Raw genomic sequence first — 24,594 nt, 5'->3', positions numbered from 1 at the left:
TGTTGCTAATTCTATGTAATATTAACAACCTGTTAACAACATTACATGAGACTGGTGTGTAGCACCGCTTGAGGAGAACATGATGCCTTTATTCAGGTATGCAAATTCTGAAGTCAGTGAAACAATAACTCCAATCTCCACATTTCGACCTTTCTTCGAATTAGGTTTTTCGACTTTAATCTCAAAATTTTGACTTTATTGTCAAAATGATCAATAACATTTTTGTTTCTTAAGGTGGCCCTAATACTATGTCGTAAATATCCATCCATCCATTCGCTTCCGCTTATCCTTTTCAGGGTCGCGGGGGGCACTGGAGCCTATCCCAGCTGTCATAGGGCGAAAGGCGGGGTACACGCTGGACAGGTCGCCAGTCTGTCGCAGGGCTAACACATAGGGACAGACAACCATTCACACTCACATTCACACCTAGTGGCAATTTGGATTATCCAATTAACCTATCCCCACAAGCTGCATGTCTTTGGATGGTGGGAGGAAGCCGGAGTACCTGGAGGGAACCCACGCAAACACGGGGAGAACATGCAAACTCCACACAGAAAGACCCCGGCCTGATGGTGGAATTGAACTCAGGACCTTCTTGCTGCAAGGCAACAGTGCTAACCACCGTGCCACCGTGCTGTAAATATCACTTTAGTTTATTATCAAACCTGGCAGCTCCGCACTCACCTTCAAGACTGAGGACGTGGTGAGAGCTCTCAGGAGGACCAGGGAGAGGAGCTCACCCGGCCCTGACAACATCAGCAGTCAAGTTCTGAGGCACTGTGCAAGGCAACTAAGTGTGTTCCAGACTCTATTTCAACACTCAATTGACAGTCACACCGCCCCCAGCTGTGGAAACACTCCACAGTCACCCCCAGCCCCAAAAGAAACAACCCAAAGTCTCTCAATGATCTTCATCCTGTGGCCCTTACCTCCCTGGTGATGAAGGCCATGGAGAAGATCATAAAACAGCACATTGTAAGAGCAACTGACCCCCTGATGGACCCACTTCAGTTTGCTTACCGTGCACGCAGAGGCGTCGATGACGCAAAAATCTTCATCTTGGACTCCATCCACAAACATCTGGAGCTCCTTCACTCCTCCGCCAGACTTCTCTTTGCTGATTTTTCATCAGTGTTCAACACTCTGCAGCCTCATTTCCTGGCCATTAAACTTTCTTCCCGATTTCACCTGATCATCTAATCCTGTGGATATTGGACTTTTTGACCAACAGGACTCTGGTCTCTGTTCCACCTCCACTGGCTCCCCCCAGGGCTCTGTGCTCTCCCCCCTGCTCTTCATCCTCTAGACCGATGACTGCAGATCCACTCTTCAGAAGTTTGTAGAGTGGTGTGACAGCTCCAAACTTGAACTGAACGTGAGCAAAACCAAAGAGATGGTGGTGACCTGGCTGCTTCAGTCACCACCACCATCCATGGGAAGCCTGTGGAGGTAGTTGAGGAGTACAAATACTTGGGAACCATTTTTGACAACCTCATGAAATTCTCTGCTAACACAGAGGAAATTCTCAGGAGGTGCCACCAAGGGCTAATGGCCTTGTTGGCTGAAAACCTGTGCAAGAGTTCTGACAGGCAGGCCAATGATTTTTGAGCACACTGATGCAGTGTGCTGCAGTCTGTTCCTGTTCTGAAGGCTGAGGGAGGGAGTGGAACCAGCAGGTAATGGAGAAGGTCATGTTGCTTTCCAGGAAGGCATAGTAAAAAGGCATAGTAAAAATTAATTAATGTATTAATGACCCCTCTCACATTCTTCACCCCGCATTTCAATGGCTCCCCTCTGGGCGGCGCCTCCGCTGCACTTCCTGCAGGACTGAGAGGAGAAGAGCCACCTTTGTCCCCAAAGCCACTCTGCTTTTTAACTCCAGTCGATAAGACCATTTCCCACACCCATAAACATAAATTACTCTACACTCTTTTTTATGCTGCTAACACTTCATTCACTTTTAGTCACTTACAGTTATTTATTCACTTATTCAGTCACTTTAATTTTAAAACTGTGTATATACTGTATATTTTAAGTATTTTTTTTTATCTCATTCTTATTGCCTGTTTATGCCCTGTCCTTATTTTTAACGTCATGCTGCTCTGTTGTATCTTAATTGCCCCTTGGGGATAAATAAAGTCTCCCTGATTCAGATTTTTTTGTGCATGGACTTTTATTCAGGCGGACTACAGGGACGCCTCTGGGTTGCTAGGGCCTTATAAAGTGACGTAATATCCAGGCGACTAGAAAATCATCATAATATTAGTTGGCGTGATTGTTTAGTGTTTGTTCAATTATTTCGTCCGAACATAATGGCATTAGAAACAGTCCCCAAAGACCTGCGCCACCTGAGAGCCTGTCTGCTTTGTTCGTTAGTGAAGGTAAATCTTTATCTGAGAGAAAAACACTGTGAGGCTAGCTCCTGTGCTAACGTGGTGCTCTGCGCAGTGTTTTCCTCCTGTTTGGCCTAACAGGAAAATTAAAACTTCGAAATGACGCTTGGTTGCTTTTAGTCAAGGAATTATACCTAAGTATTCACTGGGGCATTTTTGTTTACAAAAAGACATCTGTGCTAGTTTGTTTGGTTTCTAGTCCCACGATAACGACTTGGGGCCGTACTAGAAAAATGTACAGAACCTGGCAGAGCCTGGGTAGAAGGTGATGTTATTGTGACAAAACGCAGAATAACGTTATTGGGTTTTTTTTTTTCTTAAGGTCGACAATAAGAAAAGAAACAAGGTGGACAATAATGGCTGAAGCGAAACTAAATATTTTAAGATTGACTTTAAAGTTAAAAATCCACGATAAATAAAACTAGAAACATTTATTGTTCCTCAATGCTTCCTCAGTGATTTATTTCGTAAGGTCGGGCGTGCAGGGAATCTGACTTTATTTTTGAGAAATTAAAGGTTTTTATTTTGGAGAGATTTCATTTAAAGTATAGCATGTTTACAGTAGTTTAAATGCGGGCTTCTTTTTGTTTTGTTTGTTTGTTTGTTTGTGTGGGGGTGGGGGGGGGGGGGGTTGGCAAATACCAGAAATGACACTTTGGCACAACACCAACACACAATCCCATCTCACTTTATTATTATTATTATTGTTGTTGTTGTTGTTATAGTAGTAGTAGTAGTATTAATACTATTATTATTTAACCATGCACAGCCGTTATCAGTGGATGTGCCAAGGTTTGTTGGCATCATTATCTATGGTGGGTTCCAATATATGTATGACCCTCATTAGAAATATAGTCTTGCTACACTGAAGTGCAGCATTTTTAAAGCAGTTAATATTTCTCAAGTAATATCTCACTTCTCATTTTTGATCCTTTCTTCTGGCTCTTTTTATTGGACTCATGCAATCTGATACCTCACTTTTCTCTTGCTCTCTTCCAATTTAGACCATTGACCAGTTTGAATATGATGGCTGTGACAACTGTGAGTCATACCTCCAGATGAAGGGGAACCGAGAGATGGTGTATGAATGCACAAGTTCCTCGTTTGATGGGTAAGTGTTGACTAAGCAGTAACTATGTGTTTCTTTGTCTGTTCTTCCCTGTGGTTTACTGACACTGACTAAATGTTTATAGTGTGATCGCCATGATGAGTCCTGAAGATAGCTGGGTGGCTAAATGGCAGAGAATAGGTAAGGATCTGCTGAAGCATACAGTCATGGTTTTAAAAAAAGAAGAAGAAGACAGTACATTCAGTTCTAAGGTTTTATGTATCAGGACATGATAAAAAATGTTAAATTGTTCATTATTTATTTAAGACAAAAAGGAGACACTGTTTCTGGAAAAACGAAGTACATCTTACACTGCTTTTATAATAATTGAGAGGGAAAATGGCACTTGATCATCAGCCAGTCTGAGCACCTCTATAAAAGCAGATGATTTAGCAGGTGTGTGTTAACATAGTGTCAGGGTGAAAAACAATCAGCGGTGATCTCATGAAAGCAACTGTTAGTGCCCATCAATTTAGGAAGGATTATAAACCAAACTATTGGAATGTCATCATTCTACAGTGAGATCGATTACTCACAAGTGAAAAACATTCAAGATAGATATAAATTTTCCCAGTGGTGAACATTACAGCAAAGTCACCACAAGGTCAGACCATACACTGCTCAGAAAAAATGAACAACTAAGGCTTGTTTGAAAGGGTTGTCAGGAGAAAGCCTCTTTTCTCTAAAAAAGAACATGGCAGCATGGCTTTGGTTTGCAAAGTTGCATCTGAACAATCCACAAGACTTCTGGAACAATCCTATCAAAAGAGGCCAAAGTGGAGATGTTAAGCCAGTTGGTTGGAGAGAACCAACTGTCAAGCACGGTGGTGGAGGGATGATGGTTTGGGCTTGTTTTGTAGTCTCAGGACTTGAGCACCTTGTAGTCGACTATGAACTCCTACCAGGGTATTCAAATGTGAGGAGATGTCCCCAAAGCTAAATGTAGACTAAAATTGGGTCATGCAACAGGGCGATCGTGGCTCAAGAGTTGGGCGTTCGCCTTGTAATCGGAAGGTTGCCGGTTCGAGCCCCGGTTGGACAGTCTCGGTCGTTGTGTCCTTGGGCAAGACACTTCACCCGTTGCCTACTGGTGGTGGTCAGAGGTCCCGGTGGCGCCAGTGTCCGGCAGCCTCGCCTCTGTCAGTGCGCCCCAGGGTGGCTGTGGCTACAATGTAGCTTACCATCACCAGTGTGTGAATGTGTGCATGAATGGGTGGATGACTGGATATGTAAAGCGCTTTGGGGTCCTTAGGGACTAGAAAAGCGCTATATAAATACAGGCCATTTACCATTTACCATAACCCAGCAAACACAGCAGCAAATCTACAACATAATGGCTGAAAATGAAAGGAATCAAGGTGCTGCAGTGGCCCAGTCAAAGTCCATGCCTCAATCTGACTAAAATGCTGTGGCGGGACCTGAAGAGACTGTGTGTAAAAGAATGCCTGCAAGCCTCAATGAACTGAAGCAACAACAACAACAACAAAAAGAATGAGCCAAAACTCTTCCACAATGATGAGAGAGACTGATAGTCAAATGGAAAACTGCTACTTTAAGTTATTGGTGCTAAAGGTGGTTCAGCAAGCTTACTGAATCATCCAGAAAATCCAGAAATTAGTTTTTCCACAGTGCTTATAGATTTTGGCTTTGGATTAGTTTTTGTTAAATAATGACACAGATATGACACAAATATGTTATGTTGTTGTTCAAATGAAGTTATTTACCTAATTTTAAAACCAGGACTATAACATTTTTTACATGCTTTTTAATAAATCTTGTAAAACCTGCTAGTTATTAATGATAGCCACATAGTTCAGATTATGATCCATTTGTGTAATTATTTTTTTTCCTGCTCTGTCTTTCAGGCAACTTCAAGCCAGGTGTATATGCAGTTTCAGTGACTGGCAGACTACCTCCAGGTACATTCAAACACATCAGGGCACACACATTGGTTGGAATTGTCTTCTCACTTCATATGTTTCGGTTGTTCATTATTCTCTTCTCTGAAGGCGTAGTGAGAGAGCTGAAAAGCAGAGGGGTGATCTACAAATCCAGAGACACGGCAGTAAAGACGTAAATCCTGCTGATTGTCCCCAGAGCTGGATCATACTGTTTCACCATGTCTGTGATGTCTTGTGGAAATGTTAAGTTTTTGGAGCTTTTTAAATTTGGAAAAAAAAAACAAAGATTGCTGACACATAAGAAAAGGTAGATATGTCTTATTTGTTTGAATAGTTTACGTGAAATAAAAACCTGTTTTATAAAAAAAGTGAGTGAGTGTCTTAAAACAAATGAATACATTGGATTTATATGCACCTGTAATCTGTGAATTAACTAAGTTTTCAGTGTCCCCGAGCAAGTGAACATGATCAGTTCATTTTTAATGGGACTAATCTGTCTACTGTCCAGAAGGGCACACAATGTGGTTTCTGACTGATGACCTTGAGCTGCGGTCCAAAATGATGATGATGGGGGTGAGGTCTCTAAGAGGACTGTGGTTAGACTCCGAGTTCATTCAACCTTTCTGGAACAGATTGCTGATATATGTTGACCAGAGAATACAAATAAACGCGTCCACATTCATGACTAACCTGGATATTTATTTGTTTTTAAAGGTATCTAAATTAGGTGGACCTTAGATTTTAGGTTTTAGACCATTTTTGACTTTTCAATTTATTTTATTTTTTGAAGGTTTTTTCCTATTTAATCTTTATGTTTTCAACATATAATGTCAGTCTTTCCACTCCTACAAGCCATTATGTTTGTTTATTTTAAAGTTTTTTAGCAAATAATAATAACTAGAAAATGCATTTTCTAACGAAACTGCAGTGTGGATGCTGATAGCTGAATGTTTTGAGCGGAAATGAAGCAACTGCTGAATGTTAAGTTAAAAATGTTGAAGGAGATGAAAAACAGAATGTTTCACTTGAAAACAAAAGTGTTTAAAGCTGATTTTCAGACAGAGGAAGAAGTTGAAAAGTAGCTGACCATGTTTAAAATGTACAGTAGAAAAAGTTGAGTAATGACAAAAGAAAATTCAGAGTCACAAAACATCTGAAGAAATATTTGAAACCTCATATTATTTAAGTCCCTGAATGTCTGAAATGTGGGAAAATCCACTACAGACAGTTAAATACTGTAACTTTTAATCATCCGGTCAGAAAAGATGATTATCTTTCAGATAATCATCTGGTCATGATCATCAAAAGTCATCAACTGACTCCACTGCCCACATTCTGCCATTGAAATACATGGTAAATTTTTGTTGAATAAAGTTGAATAATTTAAAAAATATAAAAGTTAAAAATGAGGAAAATACAAGCAGTCATGTCCAAAAGAAGAGGAATCTAGCGGTGGTTGACTGGTTTTTCTAAGTTGAACGGTGTTGAAGGAGATAGATGCCAAAAAATGTACGGAATATGAAAAGTAGAAGAACAATCCTTGCTTGTGTGCTTAATCAGCATCCACACTAATAAAGCCAAATACCATCACCAAGCATTATTTCATTATTTCCGTTAAAAAAATATGTTGTGACAGGTTAGTATCATGCATCTAATAACATGCGTTACTTTTAATAGTCAGCAGGGGGCGACTACACTGGTTGCAAAAAGACCCTTGGCTCCTTTTCTCTACAATCTCAGCAAACACAGACAGCTTTATGGTTTTAATCTCTAGTTTCACATCATATTGAATAAAACTTTCTTTTACAAATGATGAATTCTTACAGTCAGAAAGGAGGATTATTCAGGGTCATTAGCCAATAAGTTATATAATCGATTTCTCTGTTTCTTCCGTCACCATTTGTCACATATGGTCGCAAAACACTAAGATGGCAAAGGTGGTTCATTCTGATTGTTGTTCATTCTGAGCAACAGAGTTCATCATGTTTTTTTTAGTTGGCTAGACCCTTTAAAAAAATCCTCCCTGTACTTCTTTAGCTGCACCACTAGATGGTGCTTTTTACTCAGTGCCGGAATTCCCTGCAGCCGCCGACACTGCCGACAGGTGGAGAACTCTCAGCCAAAGTGTGAACGTGTAAATTTAGCTAACCTTTCACCTGAAGTGCTGCGTGCGATAGTCTCCAGTTAAATTTAAGCCTTTTCAGATCCGGTATCTGCTGTGGTTACCGTTTCACTTACAGCACAATAGTGTGAAGAGAATATCATCTTTATTGTCATCCTGTGCTGTTCAATATATCAGGTGTAGTTCAGGTGGAGTACTACACTACTGGAGTATATTATCACTTAAGAAAACACCTCCACTTAACACCATGTGTGTCCTCTGACTTAACTGCAGCCTGGAGGACATCCTTGCACATGATCTCGGTCCGCTTCTCCGGTTGTCTTCATTTGTGATGCTGTGAGTCTTCACTGCACCGACACCTGCTCCTGACATTTTGTTGCAAAGGCACAGTTAGTGAAGCCAGTCTGTCAAAACTCACTGAGAACTCTTAGCCATATTGAAGACTAACAAGCGGACCCGTAACGCTGGCAGGAAACTTAAAACTTGGTAAAATAGCAGTAGGTGAAAACTGCATAAAAAAGATGCGATGCGATATGAAAGCTGTGCCGGTTTCATGTTTCACAAAGCATTTCTCATTTTACTTTTGCGGGTAACCTGAAGAGACGTGCGATGACGTTAATCAAATGTCATGACCTACAATGAACGAAGAACTACTTATTTTCATTGTTCTTATCTCCATAAACTGGAGAAAAAAAGGTTAATCCACCAGAGGATAACTTTTCTCCATCTATTCATAATGATGACATAATCTCTCTAGAAGAAAATATGCAGATCAGTGCTGAAGATCACTGCCGGTTGAAATCCTGTATTTCACAATTGCTGAACCACAGTGAGACACATCATTTTCTCCAAACTCCAAACACAAAATCAGTTTTTAAAAAAAATGAAAACACAGTGTTCTGGACATATGACTTCTTCTTTCCGACCTCCTGTGGCTGTCTTGTGTGTGTGTGTGTGTTCTCTGACTTCCTTGCACCATCCACAGACATGCAGGAGAAGTTAATCGGTGTTTCTCGATTGGCTGTGTGTGTGAATGGTTGCCTGTCTCTCTGATAGACTGGTGATCTGGTGTTTCACCACATTTCAACCGGTGACAGCTGGGATAGGCCTAAGAAGGTAAAATGGATGGATGATGTGCTCTGTATACTAAGGGGAGTATAACATCATAGTCAAGTACTGATCTAACATGGACACACAGTAAATTCTAGCTAATTCTAGCAATGGTTAACTCTGTGTTCAATTTGCATTCATGTATTTAATTCCCCCAGCTGCCACATTCGGGTCAGAGGTCAGGGTCAGCAACCAACCCTGTAGCACCTGTGCCGTTTCGTTCATGGCAGGCGACCTGCTGACTCTCTGCTTTGTGTAACATCTGGTATTTTGCAGTAAAGGAGACACAAATTATTATGTAAGTTTAAATATTGCACAACTTCATGTATTTTACAGAATAAATAAATATTGCAATGTAAGTAAATGTAATAAGTGCCTAAATTCTGGGTATTTTAAAGGAAAGGATACACAAATTATACTGTAAGTAATTTTAAGTACTACATCATTTTAAATACTGTGTAATTCCTTGGTTATCTTGTGGAAAAGCAAACAATATTTCCCCATCTTACATTGTATTTACAGTTTAGTTTTCAGGGCACAGGCCATATTGTGGAGTTACCTAACTTCCAGTTATTTTAAAGGAAATGAGACAATCCTTTCCTGTACACTACCTTTGAAATTTGTGTTTGAACAGTGATTGTGACACGGAAAAAATAGACTTGGCTTCATCATTACGGTCACGTGGGTCTGCGAATTTTGATGGTCCTTAGTTTTTCTTGTAAGTGGTTAAGAGAGGACAGTCCTAATCTATCTATCTATCTATCTATCTATCTATCTATCTATCTATCTATCTATCTATCTATCTATCTATCTATCTATCTATCTATCTATCTATATGCAAATGTGTAAAAAGATTATTTCACTAATTATTCCCTGTAAAACCTGGCTTGTTACCTCCTTATTCTAGTATGCTTTAAGTATTTGTAGATAAATATTATTTTAAACAAAATACACTGAAATTGAATTGCAGAGGGATTACACTCTTTGTCACGAGTTATATTATAAAGTGCTACAATAAAACTTCGAAGACACAAATGAGAAAATACTCATTTTGTAAGTCTCATCTCATCTTCAAACACAATTACAGCCACTTTGCTCACATTCCTCCCTCTTCACCTACAAAACCATACAAATTAAATATCACTGTTATTCAAATGCCCAGCAGGTTAGACTTCTCTTTCCATCACAAGTAGAACAGAGACTTTTTGAAGAGACGCTTTACCTCCAGTGGTTGGAGGCAGTTGATAACCAAATGAGAAATAAACCACAAGTGTCAGTTTGCACTGTTCCATGTGGGCCCTGCATGTGCACCATCATTTAGTTGTTCACCTTGACACCCCCCCCCCCCCCCCCCCCCCACACACACACACACCACCACCACCACCATTTGCAGTGCGACACATAGAATACTAAAATGCAGTGGGGGTTTTTTTCCATGTGGCCTAAACCTGTCTTCATCAAACTACACGTGGGTGAAGTCATTTCACGAGGGCTGCAAACTAAAAACAAAACTGAGAACTTGGCTTCCACGACCGCAGGCGCTGTCAGGAAGGCTTTCGGCTCCGCCCATGTGCTGGCTTTTACTCAGATTAAGTGCTGCAGCAGCATTTGAGAGAAGCAAAGTGAAGTATGGCCTTCATTTTCTCTCTCTCTCTCTCTCTCTCTCTCTCTCTCTCTCTCTCTCTCTCTCTCACACACACACACACACACACACACACACACACAGAGCAACACCCATGAGGCTTCACTGGTGCCTTTGCCCTTATTTGGATGTATCAGTGCTCTGAGCTTAGGGGAAAGTAATAGATCATGAACCGAGGTGTTAACTTCAGGTTTGCACTAACCTTTGTTGAGAAAGAAAAAAAAAGCAAGTGGAAAGTTCTTCAGCTAAGTTTCGAAAAGTGCTCTGTCTGACTGGGATAAACGGGAATTAGGGAAGCAAGGGGATGTATTTTGCATGGGGGATGGACATTAGCAGCAAAAGGTCACACACACTTTAACTTGCTCTGGGTGTGTGTGTGTGTGTGTGTGTGTGTGCGTGCGTGCGTGCGTGCGTGCGTGCGTGCATGTGTGTGTGTGTGTGTAAATGTGTTTCACAAGGCTTACAAAGCTTCCTCTCTTTGGCAGCTACAGAACTGAGAACATACTGAAGGATTTCAATTCCTTTTACAAATGCTGGCAGCTTCAATGGACAAAGCTATTGTATGTTAACGCTGGTCGAATACAAGAACAGCAGCATATTCACAAGTAAGCAAATGGTGAAAATCAAAAGGTATCAAAGCATGTATGAAAGTACTCATTCTGTAGTAAAATCCTCACTCGGGCTGTATGTTTCAGATTAACAAAAGTGTGTAAGGTGGACTTTTCTGTGTAGCATCTGAAAGTGAAGACGCTGTCAACTGCTAACTAACTGCCATGTCTGTGAGTAGTTCAGATACCTCACATTTAAAATCTTTGATTTCAGGAGCAGAATTTAGTTAGAGTTTGGTGTTTGGGCCCTGCATTCACAAGACTTTACAACTCAAGAAGACTGCCAAATCAGAAGATGTATTTGCATATCAAGTGAGGGCAGCTTGGAAGAAGCAATGTTGCTCATGTACTGCCTGAACTACCTTGCAGGCTTTTTTCCATTTCCATTTGCTTCATCTTAAAGCAAAGACTTGTCAGTGCAGGGCTGTAGAAAACAAATATAAAACTGTTGGATGATTTCAAAGTTATTTATCAGGGGTCCATTCTAAGACTGCTGCTGTTTATTTTATATATGAAAATGGCTTTAGACATAATAAAAAAAAACCTCTAATTTTTTCGCTGATGATATGATGATGTACTACTCTACTCCCAACATCTTCTCTGTCTGCTAAATCTACTTGTGTGATTTAGAACTGGTTTATATGCTGACAAAACTAAACTGATGATGTTCTCAAATGCAAACTCAAAAACACTGAACCTTTCATATATTACTACAGAAATTCCTGTGTACAGCTCTGAAAGTATACAGGAATTAGATGACAGTGTACATCTGGTAAAAACCTTACAGTGAAACTGGGTTTTTACTTTAGAATTGAGACTTCTCTGTCCTCTGAGGAAAAACCAGAGACTTGATGTTTCCACTTTTATCTCAGTAGTCTTCTTCACAATGCTTACATATTCTAGATACTGTTTATTTTGGAGCACTGAGATTTATTACAAACCCTAAAGTTATGTTCAACGTTGTACATTCACCTGTTTTGTCATTTTGTAGACTACATTTGAAAGTTCTTATTTATGTCGCTATTTGTGCCTTGTTCCATGACTTACATTCAACAAGAGAGAGAGAGAGAGAAGTTTGGCATGAGACTCCTTCCTTTTGTCTTTCCCAAATGTTCACACTGGACTCAAAAAATAAATAAAATATAATGAAATTCAAATGTGCACCTCTGTAAAAGCAAAGGATTTGGCGGTTTGATATTAGCAATGATCTTAAAGAATACCTGTTTCTGCCCATCAGTTTGGGAAGACTCATAAGACCTTTGTAAACAATTTGAAATCCATCATTCTGCAGTGGGAAAGATTGTTCACAAGTGGAAAACATTTAAGACAAATACCCATCTTCCCGAGTATGGATATCTCTGAAATCTCACCCCAAGGTCAGACAATGCAATGTTTAGAGAAACTGCAAATAAACCAAGAGCTACATCTGACACCCTAGAGCCCTCAGCTAGCATTTTAGATGTTAAAATCCATGAAGGTACAATTAGAAATAAACTGAACAAGCACGGGTTGTTTGGAAGGGTTGTTAGAAGAAAGCCTCTTCTCTCTAAAGAAAAACATGGCAGCATGGGCACGGCTTAGGGTTGCAAAGTTGGATCTGAACAAACCACAAGACTTCCTGAATAAAATCCTTTGTACGGAGAAGACCAAAGTACAGTTGTCTGGCTATAATTCAAAGTGCGATGTTTGGAGAAAAGGGTTGTGTTTAGGGTTATGCTAAACACAACCTGTCAGCACGAACATCTCATAGCAGCTGTCAAGCATGGCAGCGGAGGGGTCGTGTTTTGCAGCCATGAGACCCACGCACCTTGCCGTCATTGAGTTGACAATAACGTCCTCTGTATATCAGAGTTCAAATATGAAGACAACTGTCCGACAACTTAAGCTGGGCTGAAAGTGAGTCATGCAACAGGACAATGATGCCAAGCACAGCAGCAAATCTAAACAAGGAGAGCTGAAATAGAAAAGAATCAAGCTGTTGCTACGACACAGTCAAAGTCCAGTCCAATCCCAGTCCTAATAATAAGACCTGCCAAGGACTAAATAATGTGTTTAATATGTTCTTGTTTATAAAAGCTAGGATTAATAGACAGTTAACTTTGTTTTTATCTTCACTGTACTTCAGGCTGCAAATGTTTTGCCTGAATCTTAATCTTTATGCCTGTTTTTTGCCCTGAGACAGCTGCATTGATGTTTTAGGCTCCACTGTGGAACTTCATAAAGTAACTTTTGTATTATTTTGTGTTATTCACTTGTACACTTGGTATACTTCTTGTGTATTTCAAGTGTCACCTAATGAATGTGAGGACAGATGTTTTTCTTTTCTAATTTAACAAAATGTTTCCTTTTTGGTATTTTTATTCATCAGGTAGCAACATAGCTTTATTCATACAGTATGTTGATATAAGCTAGGAACTGTGAATTATTTCCAAAGCAAACTGGAATAAAACATCTTTGCATATATGTGTTATAGATTTCCTTTTTAGAATTTCTCTTGTAGTCTTTTGGATACACAGTTTGATTTTTAGGTAAATCAAGCTATTCCTATCCCAATATTGGTTTCAGTAAATTTTTGAACGCATTTTTATTGCAGTTTTCCTTTTCATTTACTTTGAGCAGTGTTACTCTTAGCTGAAGCTTATGAAATCAGACTTAACGTTAGGTTTGTGCTAAGAAAAATTGCATGTGGGTTAAGATGCTAAACAAAGACAAAATGAATGGAGGTAAAAGAATGAACCTGAGTGAGGGTTAAATGGCACCATGTGAAAGGTCAGAGGAGAAATCCATCTCTGTTGGGGCCACAGCCAGACACAGTTTTTTGGTGTTAAGAGCCACAAGTCAAAAAAGTTACAAATAGCTGGCTTAATATTTCAGGTTCAGGCCTGTGTGGAGCTTGCAGGTCAGCGAGGGATCAGGGTGGCTCTGTGGTGTCGACACCCAGGCTGTAGCCCAGGGGGAGCTTGGCGAGTGCTGGCAGGGAGGGGAAATGGCTGCCGGTCCAGATAAGGTCTATCGTAAGAGCCAGTGTGGGGGGGGAAGGCCCCAGTGTTAGAATATTCCTCACAGTGTTTGGGCCATTTCCTCAATGACATATGCGAGTGAGTGCTAGCAGTGTGCTAGCACGCTGCTAGCACACCTTTACCCTAACATGAGATGCCTTGAGGTGGCTGTTGTAAATTGGCATTATATAAACTGAAATACATAGTCAGGGAGCTGTAGCTCTTTTCAGGAGCAGATCAAAGTTCTTGGTTGCTCCTGAGAGTCTTCTTTCTGCTGTATCAGGTGCAACTGTTGTGGTTTTTATGTCATCTTATCTCTTATGTCTTTGTTGTGTCTGTAGCGGACAACACTCACATGGACTTAGGTGTCTGAGGACTCGCACGCTTTCTGTCGAACTGTTCCACGCTCACTGACCCAAAAGGTCAGACAAGCTAGAAAAAGTTCACCAAACCAGGACAGTGTTCCAAAAATGATGAAACACATGTGACTGAGCTTTGTTTTTCTTCTATTCTTTCTTAAAAGTAATTTCACAAGCCCTTTAAAAAACTAAAAAAACTAAAAAAAAACAAAACAATTTATGCCTTGATCTTTTGAAGGGGCTTGAGCCCTTGGTTGGGAAACAGCGAGACAAATCTAACGCATTTCAAAGTTCAACCGTCTCCAACACTAAAGTCATTCTTAAAAAGCATTCATTTATCCATTTCTATTCCTAGTTTTAGTATTTTATTAAAGCAGAATGCATGAGTTTTTAGTTCTAATTATTTATTGATTTTTTTTGTAAGAGGATCTAACACACCTTTCCTGTCTGCTTTGATCAGTACAGTTCTAACTAACCTTTTGTACCTTATATTTCTGTTTAACATCCCCCACACTACCAGCTCACAAGCAATGGGTGCGGCCCCTCTGCAGGCTTCTGGACGTTGACTAATCAGAGCAAAGCAAGCTTTTAGGCCAGGTGAGATCTTTAAGAGACAGAAACTAAAATGACCGGATTCACACAGTGGGTGAGCTCGGGCGGCGCCAACATCAGATCAACAAGCGCTTTGTTGAACTTCCAAGTTGTGTAAAGCCGGCCCCAAAGGCCCCGAATGAAAACACAGAGCTCCACATGAGCATTTTAAGACCCTTTTAAGAAGAATCCAAGTACTTTGTCATTTTAAAAACCACACAATCACAATCACACAAACCCATCCAACATTAAACATATAACCAAACATTTAGCCCTGTGCATATGCTAACAACAACACAGTGACCATAAGAGCAGATTTTAGAAACCTAGAAGAGAAGTGAAAATAATGTAGAGGCTAGGAAATATATATCCCAAATGTTTCTGTGAGTCTTGTGGCATGTTATTGTATACATCTTATTATTTATGGGCAGTACTCAAACATTTAATAATAGCTTAAGTAAGAACTTCATCTGCTCTTATACACAGCTTACATAGGGAGGCTTACAGGCCAGAGCACAGTTCAGTCCCTTCACATGAGTCTGGATCCCACGTGATGAAATAGTTAAGCATAAAATGACTGTAAGTTACCAAAGAAAGCTCAGAAAATAAAACAAAAAAGAAGTTTAATGAAAAAATAAAGCATTAAAACGCTGAATTAATAAAATGTGTCGCCCACTGCAAAAATGTAAGCAACAGAGTTTGATCAGAAAGATGTAGTTATTGATACGGGTATAAAATGTAAACAAATAGGTGGAGACATTTCCTGAATGATTGTTAGATCACAGATGCAGTGATATTCAAGGTTTTAAAGCTGTGATGTTCATTTTGGGTAGTTTACTAATCTTATTCTTTAGGATTCTTTATGTTATGTATGTAAAATTTGTGAATTTGTGCTGCCAAATACAGGGAGTGCAGTAGGAAGGTGAATGGCTTCCTTTTGGAAGGTAGTGTAGATTAAAGATTATAGTCCAGAAAGCTGAAGTTGGTAGCGATGTGCCATAGCTGTCACACTTCAGGGTTCACCCAGATGCCCTTCAGGGTTTGAATTATGAGAAACCAAACAGTTACAGTTGGACATTTACATTCAGGGGGAATTGAAACTTGTAGCCTTTCACTTTTAAAAACCCAACAGAACGTAAGCACATTGATGAAAATGTCACTCAGTGTGCCTTTTTTTTTTCTTTTTAATGGCGGTCGCAGCTGACTTCTTTTTTTTTTTTTTTTTAAACATTTCAACAAGTTTGCCTTAAAGCAGCACTTCCATGCTCATATGGTTGCTGACATCAGAACCCAAAAACCCAGCATTCTCCCCTCGTGTAAAAATACATTCGAAAGTAAAGACTGTGGATTTTGTCACCTTCCTATTTCACATTACATTTCCTAAGATGTGTGCAGAAGAATGCGAGCAACGATGTCTGCGGTGTTGAACTGACTAACAGTAAGAACTACAGCAGCTCTCCGCTCTAGTTAAGATTATCACCGACACCATCTTCTCACAGGAAATGCTCCACCAAACCTTACTGCACCTCTGGCTGCTCATAGATCTCATTTATGGAGAAATCCTAACTGCCACACTGTGCAACACGTAGAATGACATACACAAGCCGTGGAAGTGAACCATCACTGTGATACATGAATGTGAGCTGAACCAGTAAAAGTTGACACTGCAGACATTATAACCTCGTTATGCTTTAATTTGACCTCGTTTCCCAGCTCGATGTGGATTAAGAGAAACATATTTGTTAAAAGCAACCAGGGACGGTGTAGTGTGTGTTGCTCATGTCACGGTGGGCTCATTGTCCAACTGCTGTCGGCTTTTTTTAAAAAAGGCATCTGCAGTAGGCAGAGTTAAGACGGAAGAAGAGAAAGAGAGCGCCTGTGACTGTTAAACCTCTTCCTGTGGTTACATCACGTGACTGTGGAGGGTTCAAAAGGAGACGACTTCTTCTTCTTCTTCATCATCCCCTCCTCAGACAGGCAGAAGACACCTGTGGGGCCACAGGACAATCAGCGTTCAGAACAGAGAGACAGGAAACAAAACAAAAAAGGAAAGGTCGAGGTAAAGTGTTAATGGTTGACATGCTTTGATTAATGCTAGAACTGTTTGAATTGTTTATGTTTGAAATCTTTTTTTTTTGTAAATGATTTTTGTGTGTCAGATGTGGAAAGCAAACCAAAATTTACAGTTTTTATTTTGTTCATTCTGTACTTCTTTGATTTGACTTCTAGGCAAGCAGCCTCTGTTCAGAGGTTGGCTTAGATTACTGAGGAAACACATTTGTATTTAAAACTTAAAGGTTTTGCAAAGTTTTTCTTTGAGACTATGATTGAAATTCTTAAACGTGTCTTTCGGATCTTTCTGTCCGGTCCCATTTCAATGTGATCAGAGCTGTCGTGTGTTATTGGTGGACTTATTTTAAACGCCTCCTGATCGAAGAGAACAGCTCAGACAGAAAAGCTTACTCATGGCTGCTAAAATGGCTTCCTCAAGATAGCGCTTCCTCTGGCAGTTTGCTCCAAAAACAAAACAAAAAGAACAACAAATTTTTGCCTCACAGGGTTTTTTTTTGTGTTTTTTTTTTTTTACATTTTTTTAGTTTATGTTCTTCAGAAATGTAACCAGACATCTGATGAATTTGAAATAATTGCGTGGAAACAGAAGGCACGCAAGTGTTTCAAGAGGAATCAGGAAGTGTGCTTTTTCTGGTTGAGCATGAGCAAGGGCTGCTGAGCTGTTAAGCACAGAGGTTTCAGGTCGGTCTATCTGTCAAGGGGCGGGGGAGGGGAAGGGAGGGGTGGTTGGTGTGTGTTAGTGTGTATGTGTGCAGCTGCCAGAGCAGGTGCACAAAGAACAGAGAAGTGGGAGAAGACAGAAGACGGAAGAGGAGCGGTGGATGTACAGTGCAGTCATCCATAAAGTAGAAAGCACTACTAAACTCCTCGCCACAGTGTAGTGTTTCCTACTTTATGGATGAGTGTACTGTTGGCTTCAGGGAGAGCAGAGGCCCGACATGGCGCCCCACGCAGGAAGTTGCAAAAGAGGAAGCTGCTTTGTCTCGCACGGCCACGCTCTGCCCAGAGTGTTGCAGCAGTTTGTTCACATGGGCAGCGTGCGGCACAGAGCAAAGCTTGCAACTCTTTTTCCGCTTTAGATCTCATCTGTTTCACCTATCACAAGTGCAATGTATGATCTGCTGATATGAAATAAAGATAAACATTCAAAAATCGGGACCTTGTGTTTCAGCTTCTTTTTCAAATTACCACACATGACACACACAGGTGTTTTCTGTGAAAATATACATAATTTATTGCTGTAAAAAGATCCATATTGAAAGAAACCGTCACAATTTTAATCCTTTTAGTTCTAACATCTTCATACACCGTTCCTCCATCAACACTGCCTGGGCATGCATAAGAAAAAAAAATCTGAAAAACAATATTAACAAAAAATATTTACACACGAGCTTCCAAAAATGGGTAATAAAAACATTTATATATATATTTATATATAATATAAAAAGGTAAATCTTACACTGCTTTCAAACAAATGAATGAATGAATAAATGCAGCTCAGGAAAGATTACAAAAAAAAATCTGCATTGTATGAAAATAGTCCCAACACTGTTCAGTACATACAGACAGCTCCTACAGCTCCATCTCCCGCTGCATCCACCATCTACAATTCAAAAGGGAGCCCGCAAAGACGGAGAATGTGACAGCAACATAAATAAGGCCAAACATGGGTATAACATTAGTATGCATGCAATCAATAAACATCCTGTAAACAACAGATTAAGACTAAACAAGGTCTTCGTGTAAGGCTAAATATGATCAGCTGAGCTAAAATACTGCCTACAGGGGTCCTACAACATATGGAGGGGGAGGGGGATGCCTATGTTACTACTCAGCAGGTAGAGAAATAATTGTGCATTAAAGGCCGTCAAATCCAACACAAGTACAAATGGTTGCTGTACATTTCGGCAACTGTTAAGCATCCGCCCTTGTTTTGATTCTTAAAAAAAAAGAAACACATGAAGAAGTCAGACAGTACAGCCTCGCTCTTGCCTCTGTCCCGGCTACTTCACATCTAAAGTGTCAATCCAGCCCCTGTCTTCTTTTTTTTTTTTTTTTTAATTCTTGGCATCATCACGCTCCCTTTATTTTAACACTGACAAAATTCAAACATTCATCACATTAAAGAAAAGAAAAAGAAAATAAATAACGTGCCTCCAGCTTGAGCCTTCACTCCACCTGCCACACGGGCCTTCAAGCCAGCGCTAGTAAACCAGGGAAAGCACCGAACATTTTGGCATCTCCTGTTGCTTTTTCAACAACCACACGCTCAGCATGGAAAAGGAAAGGTGTGAAAACCTGAGAAGCTACCTAACAGCCCTGTGTGTGTGTGTGTGTCAGCACGGCTCTGTGTTTGTTCCCCTGCAGTCAAACGCAAGAGCCGCCATTGCTCAAGCTCTACTTTTTGAAGAAACTTTGACAGTATTGTGATGCAAATGTGCGAACAGAAAAACGCCGTGTGGGCTGAAGAGGGATCACGTAACACCATTCAAATTGACTACAGTTATGTGACTGCATTTACACGAGGAGGCAAAACTAAACACACATCAACAACTTATTGCAGAGTCTATCACATTACAGTAGTGCAGCTAACCACCACAGCAATGACTGAAAACTGCTCATTTTAAACGCTGTTCTAAGAAAGTGCTGCTCTGTGTGCCACATTCAAACATCACCACACCCCACAGGCTAACACTGCTCAGTATCTATGACCAGCTACAATATTTTCACAGTTTTCATTTGGGACTACAGATTAAGCAGAGCTGCAACAGTAAAGTAATTGTTTATTAATCATGACGTTTTCACACTGAGAGATGTTGAAGATGTTTGTGTCAAAACCCAGTTGAGCCACCATGCATGGCATGATGGCTCAACCCCCAAATACAGGGAAATAAAGTTCAAAATCTAATTATTTTTCAAGCACCTGCCTCCTCATATACAGGTTAGTCCCACAGACACAAAGCAGGAAGTGGGCTGAAAGGGGTCACACATGAGTTTATTCTAGTTTAGCTTCTCAAACATAATCACTGACTCTTCTTCTCTTCTTTTGGAGTCGCACTGAGCTGCAGGGATCTAACGGGCATCCCCCTGGTTTTAAACTAAATGACTGACCGATTAATCAACAAATACTTCATTCAGTTGCAGCTCTGTTGGCTACTGCTCATTTCTGCACACTAACACTCACACACAGATGGCAAACAAGTAACAGTTAGGTCAGTTATGACTGTTGACACAGCCATCAAGAGTTCCTGTATTAATGTCTGAGAAAGGCAACTGTTTTCAGTCTCACCAGCGATTGTGTGGCTTCATCCACACACACACACACACACACACACACACACACACACACACACACACACACATGCCAAAGAAGGAGAACCCTTCACATTCTTTACATTGAACGCCAACAAACAGTCAGGACTGTTAACCACAAACGCCACGATGTCTTAGCTCTAAACTACACATACCAAAGTGGATCCTTGCTGTCTCTGACAGCTCTAAACCTCGAATTTTACGCCCCGATGCCACTTCATGCGGTGTGACCACTGTTAGGGCAGGAATCCGATACAAATAAATATCATGTTCTGTACAAAGTAATGTATAAATACTCTTAAAGACAAGAAACACAGAGAGAAGCATCCATTCAGGATAGATAGTGCATTCTTAATAATGACACAGAGGAAGAGACGGTGTGCTGCCTCTGTCTGTTTGTTTCAAATAATAAATAAAGTGGCACCAGTACACGAGCATTAAAGCTAACACTTCATTAGCTGTCTCTGAGTTGGGATGACGTCTTCTCTGTTCCGTATTGACTGTTCTAAATAAAGTCAGTCCTAAAGGAGATTCAAACTGCTTTAAAGCCTCCAATGAGTTGAAATTTTGCAAATGCTCAGATTATTAGGAAGTAATTGCTCACTTCAACATGCATCTATACATGCTCTTGTGATGCCGTTGGGTGTTTTAGGGTATTCTATATTTAACAGCTGGTCTACCAGTGCTCTAAGGCAAATGTAGAACTACTGACAGTTAAAGCATCAATTATTAGATCTGATAGCTGCTAACTGCACCGACTACCAACTGAGAATTACAGTTACAGAAAAAGTGCTTTTAATGTGACACAAGTGTTGTGTGTCAGATGTCCAAAGTTTGTCATTCTTTCTTGCTGGATCCCAGCTTTTTGAACAGCTTCTTGCCTTTGGAGAAAAAACCTTTTTTCTTCTTTCCTTGCACAGAAGATTCGGCCTGTGCAGGGCTGTCCACAGGACGGGGGTCTGAGGCCTTCACTACAGCTGGGCCCAGAGCAGGGTCCAGGTCTAACGTGGGGCTTGCAGTGGGTGCCAATTGGGGTTGTAGATCTGTGTGCTCTGTCATGGCGGGGCAAGCAGGTTCAGTTTGAGGGGGCAAAGATTCTTCTAGTGTTGATGGCCCAGATTCCTGTGGCTCTGTGGAAGACGTCCAAGCATCCTAGGAAAAAAGGAAATCAAGAGTTTAAAAAGCAGCAAAGCAAAACACTGTTGAAGTTCATTTACACAACATGGGCTCATCATTTCTTCTATTAGAATTAATATTTGATAAAGGAAACAGTAACAGGGAGACACAGAGGAAGAAAGATTTCAACTCATCCTGTGGTTCACATTTAGGGGCAGGATCACAGAAGCAGTGTACAGCTACGGGTTGAGAAGGTTTTAAGGAGGAAGTAAACAGACAGCGAGAGCGTTGATCGCCTAGAAACACTTACGATCAAGTCTCAAAGTGTACAGAACGTTTTTGCTTCTGGAAAAGGCCATGCAGGAAACAGTGAGATGAAAGAAATGTGACAGAGCAGAATTAATGAAACAAAACAGGTTTAAAGAAACAACAAACTCAACAACCAGAAATTAGACATACTTGTGAGTGATAACAAAAAGAAACACAGAAATCTGGGATGTCAGTGACTTGTAACCATGTAGGTCAGGCCATTGCCCACAGTTTCAAAGCTACCTGTGACTCTTTCTTGGGTTCAGGTGCAGGCTGCACAGGAGCATCATCTGGGACGGCCTGCAGGAAGTTGGAGGGGACGAGGCCTCTGTGGCCATTTAAGTCACCCTGAAAGAGAAGGTGGTAATTTGATGAAATGCACTCTCTACTACAAAGGTATTTTATAAGTGGTACAGCTACAGCCAGTAAAGTTAAGTTTTAAGCAAAGTAAAGTTAAACGTTTTAAGAGCCACATAATATTGCAGTCATGTCAGATCTCCTAGTCATTTTCAGACTTACGTAGAAGAAGCCATCTTCGTCCATGTCACCAAACACATGTATGATATCTCCAGCACTGAAGGTCAGCTCAGCCTGGACAGGGGCATAACAAACAGAGCAGGTAATCAGCAAACATTTCAGCCCCATAAAGCAAAAAGAAAGCATCTGCAGTCCTAACCTCTATGTCGGTGTTGGGGGAGCTCTCTCGTGGGTCATAATCAAAGATGGCGACCATCCTTCGGGCTCCTGGGGCTGGCTTCCCCACAGCTGCAGTGGCTGAGGGATCCACCTGGCTGGGATCTGTCAGCCAATGAGAAAGGGGGGTGGGTGGACAAACACTTTTTTTAGTACAGAGTCCTGAAAATGGGCATTTCCAATAAACTGATCGTGTACGTACATTCGACTCGCTCAGCATCATGCTCAGCTGAAGGAAAGTCACATCAGAACAACAAGAACAGAAGATTAGCAGAGAGAGTTAGCATTTGTAATTCATGAAAAAGGTGATGGCAGCCTGAACTGTGCTGCCCCATTAAACATAAGTCGGAGCAAATATTTATCCTGAGGCGGGGAGAGTAAATTACTCTGCAACACTGTTAGCAAAAATGGAGACAAATGGATGTTATTAGATGAAAAGAAGGGACAGAAGGGACTGTTTGACCTTTATAACTAAGGGTTAATGATAAGCCGTTAAAGAGTAACTATTATGTGATATTTAATCTTTGTATGATCCACAGTTGCTCTCACACTGGGAATCAGTGGAGCCTCTCAGTTCAACCATTGGCTGAAACAAGCTGCTTTTAACTCCTTTCACCCTCCCTCTTCTGATTGGCTGCCCCTTGCAAGCAGATGATTTCCCCTGCATTTGATGCATTTTCAACTCAAAGAAGATGAATTTATTGTTAGTGTTCCTTACTTTTAATGGGTTTAAAGGCCAAGAGTCAAACGTACTCTAAAAAGGATGAATGAAGGCGACATGATCAGCAACTCTGAATACAGTTCTCATGTTTACAACCATTAAAAAAAACAAAACAAAAAGAAAATAGAAAATAACAGAAAATAACTCCAGCTGCAGCAGCAGGTAAAGGCATGCTGTCCTCCAGGGCACACTGAAACAGTCACCTGATCATGCAGGTGCAAACGGAGGCGGGCAGAGCTACAAACCTTGACTGGAGGAGTTTACACTCTCCTCGCAGATGTCTGCAGACTTGACTGGAAGAGACGGGGTGAAGGGAAAAGAGTACAGGAAGAGTCACAGAATGACACAAGGCACTGTCTGAAAATAATCCTGCAGGTCATCACACAGGCAGCACGCAAAGTCACAGGTGGAGCGCAGAGGGGAATGGATGTTTCAACAAAGTGATCTGTAGGTGACCATGTAATTCAACTGTGACACAGGAGCAGGAGACAAAAACCTTCTTTGAGGTTCTTAATGAATTAGCAACACATGGCAACATCCTGCTACTATATCCGTGTATTACATGCATAGCCAATGACAGGACTCATGTATGTGTCTTTGAACTTTTGAAAAGCTGTTGCACACTTAACCTGTGGAGAGATGGTAGCATAAACAGCCTTTAAATACTTGGCTTTAATTGTAAAGTACGAAACTACTCGACAGATACTCCATTCATAATGGAAGTATTTGCCCACAATTCTAGGAAGCTGTCTGAATTCATTACTTGAGTAGCTGGTTTAAAAATCCCCCATGCCCCAGTTGCTGAATGGCAGGCAGCAAACTGAAAGAGCAAAATCTAAAGTGAAAGAGACAGAAAAAGAAGCAAACCAGAAGGGAGGATAAAGGAGAGAAGCGGGGGGCCGCAATCTGCAGCGAGACACACCTTTTTTGGATCGTCTCGGTTTCGGCGGTGGAACGGGGCGACGTGGAAGCTGTGCGTGTGTGCGAGTGCCTTAATGGAGTTTTAGAAAGGAAAACCAAATAATAATAATAATAAAAAAAGAAACACAGATGTAATTTTTGAGAGCAGCAGACCACATAAAGTAGACAATGAAAAGCCAGTGGAGAGCTATTTAACACATGAGAGCCAGTGAGCAGCTGACACAGCAGTGACAAGTGGAAGTGAAAAGGTTAAACCATCTGCAACAGCACAGCTCTGGGTACAAAGCAGGAAACAGAAGCAAAGTGTTAGCTTGATTCTGTTCGGTTGCTTGCCACAGAGACTTTGCCTCCCATTTCATTTTTAGACTCCTGCAATGGTTACTATTACCTTATTAGCAGAAAGAACATAAGAACATATTCAATATTTTGGGCCAATTTTAAATCAACTTAAAACCAACTGTCAGATGTTCTCCAGAAAATGAAGACATCAACAGAAGGATTGAAAATGACGGATATTTTAAAGTCACTTTTCAAAACATTGAAGTTTTGCAACAATTGTGCTGCCATTTTCACTTCCCACTCAAACATGAACAGGGATGATATAATGAGTAAAATA

General features: G+C 40.7%; 2 protein-coding genes and 1 pseudogene across 10 annotated transcripts in view; 2 read left to right on the top strand and 1 right to left on the bottom strand.

The window, feature by feature from the left end:
* The first annotated feature begins 79 nt into the window (after nucleotides 1-79).
* LOC146660270 (uncharacterized) lies at nucleotides 80-2,087 on the top strand (annotated as a pseudogene).
* Nucleotides 2,088-2,214: 127 nt separating this feature from the next.
* supt4h1 (SPT4 homolog, DSIF elongation factor subunit) lies at nucleotides 2,215-5,770 on the top strand. Its single transcript, XM_085420043.1, has 5 exons — nucleotides 2,215-2,381; nucleotides 3,398-3,504; nucleotides 3,587-3,642; nucleotides 5,367-5,420; nucleotides 5,511-5,770. The coding sequence occupies exons 1-5, from the start codon at nucleotides 2,313-2,315 to the stop codon at nucleotides 5,576-5,578; spliced, it is 354 nt and encodes a 117-aa protein (XP_085276169.1). The 5' UTR covers nucleotides 2,215-2,312; the 3' UTR covers nucleotides 5,579-5,770.
* A 15,144-nt stretch (nucleotides 5,771-20,914) lies between these two features.
* The window catches only part of tspoap1 (TSPO associated protein 1), an 80,227-nt gene continuing 76,547 nt past the window's right edge, over nucleotides 20,915-24,594 (bottom strand). For 6 of the 9 annotated variants that reach the window (XM_085420041.1, XM_085420042.1, XM_085420034.1 and 3 more), the window contains 6 exons: nucleotides 23,980-24,048; nucleotides 23,303-23,350; nucleotides 22,320-22,441; nucleotides 22,163-22,234; nucleotides 21,887-21,991; nucleotides 20,915-21,370 (listed from right to left, as the gene is read on the bottom strand). In XM_085420041.1, coding sequence (XP_085276167.1) covers nucleotides 21,056-21,370; nucleotides 21,887-21,991; nucleotides 22,163-22,234; nucleotides 22,320-22,441; nucleotides 23,303-23,350; nucleotides 23,980-24,048 — 731 coding nt within the window. In that variant the 3' untranslated portion in view covers nucleotides 20,915-21,055. Of the gene's footprint in view, nucleotides 21,371-21,886; nucleotides 21,992-22,162; nucleotides 22,235-22,319; nucleotides 22,442-23,302; nucleotides 23,353-23,979; nucleotides 24,049-24,594 lie in introns of those variants that run through there. The other 3 variants (XM_085420036.1, XR_014913516.1, XM_085420038.1) reach the window with 3 other exon arrangements.

Source organism: Rhamphochromis longiceps, linkage group LG10 (genome assembly GCF_057381845.1).
Source record: "Rhamphochromis longiceps isolate RC_006_pf linkage group LG10, R_longiceps_female_GT1.1, whole genome shotgun sequence".
In the NCBI taxonomy this organism is placed as follows: Eukaryota; Metazoa; Chordata; class Actinopteri; order Cichliformes; family Cichlidae; genus Rhamphochromis; species Rhamphochromis longiceps.
Note: the sequence above shows the minus strand (reverse complement) of the source record. Positions and strands in the feature narration are given on the sequence as shown.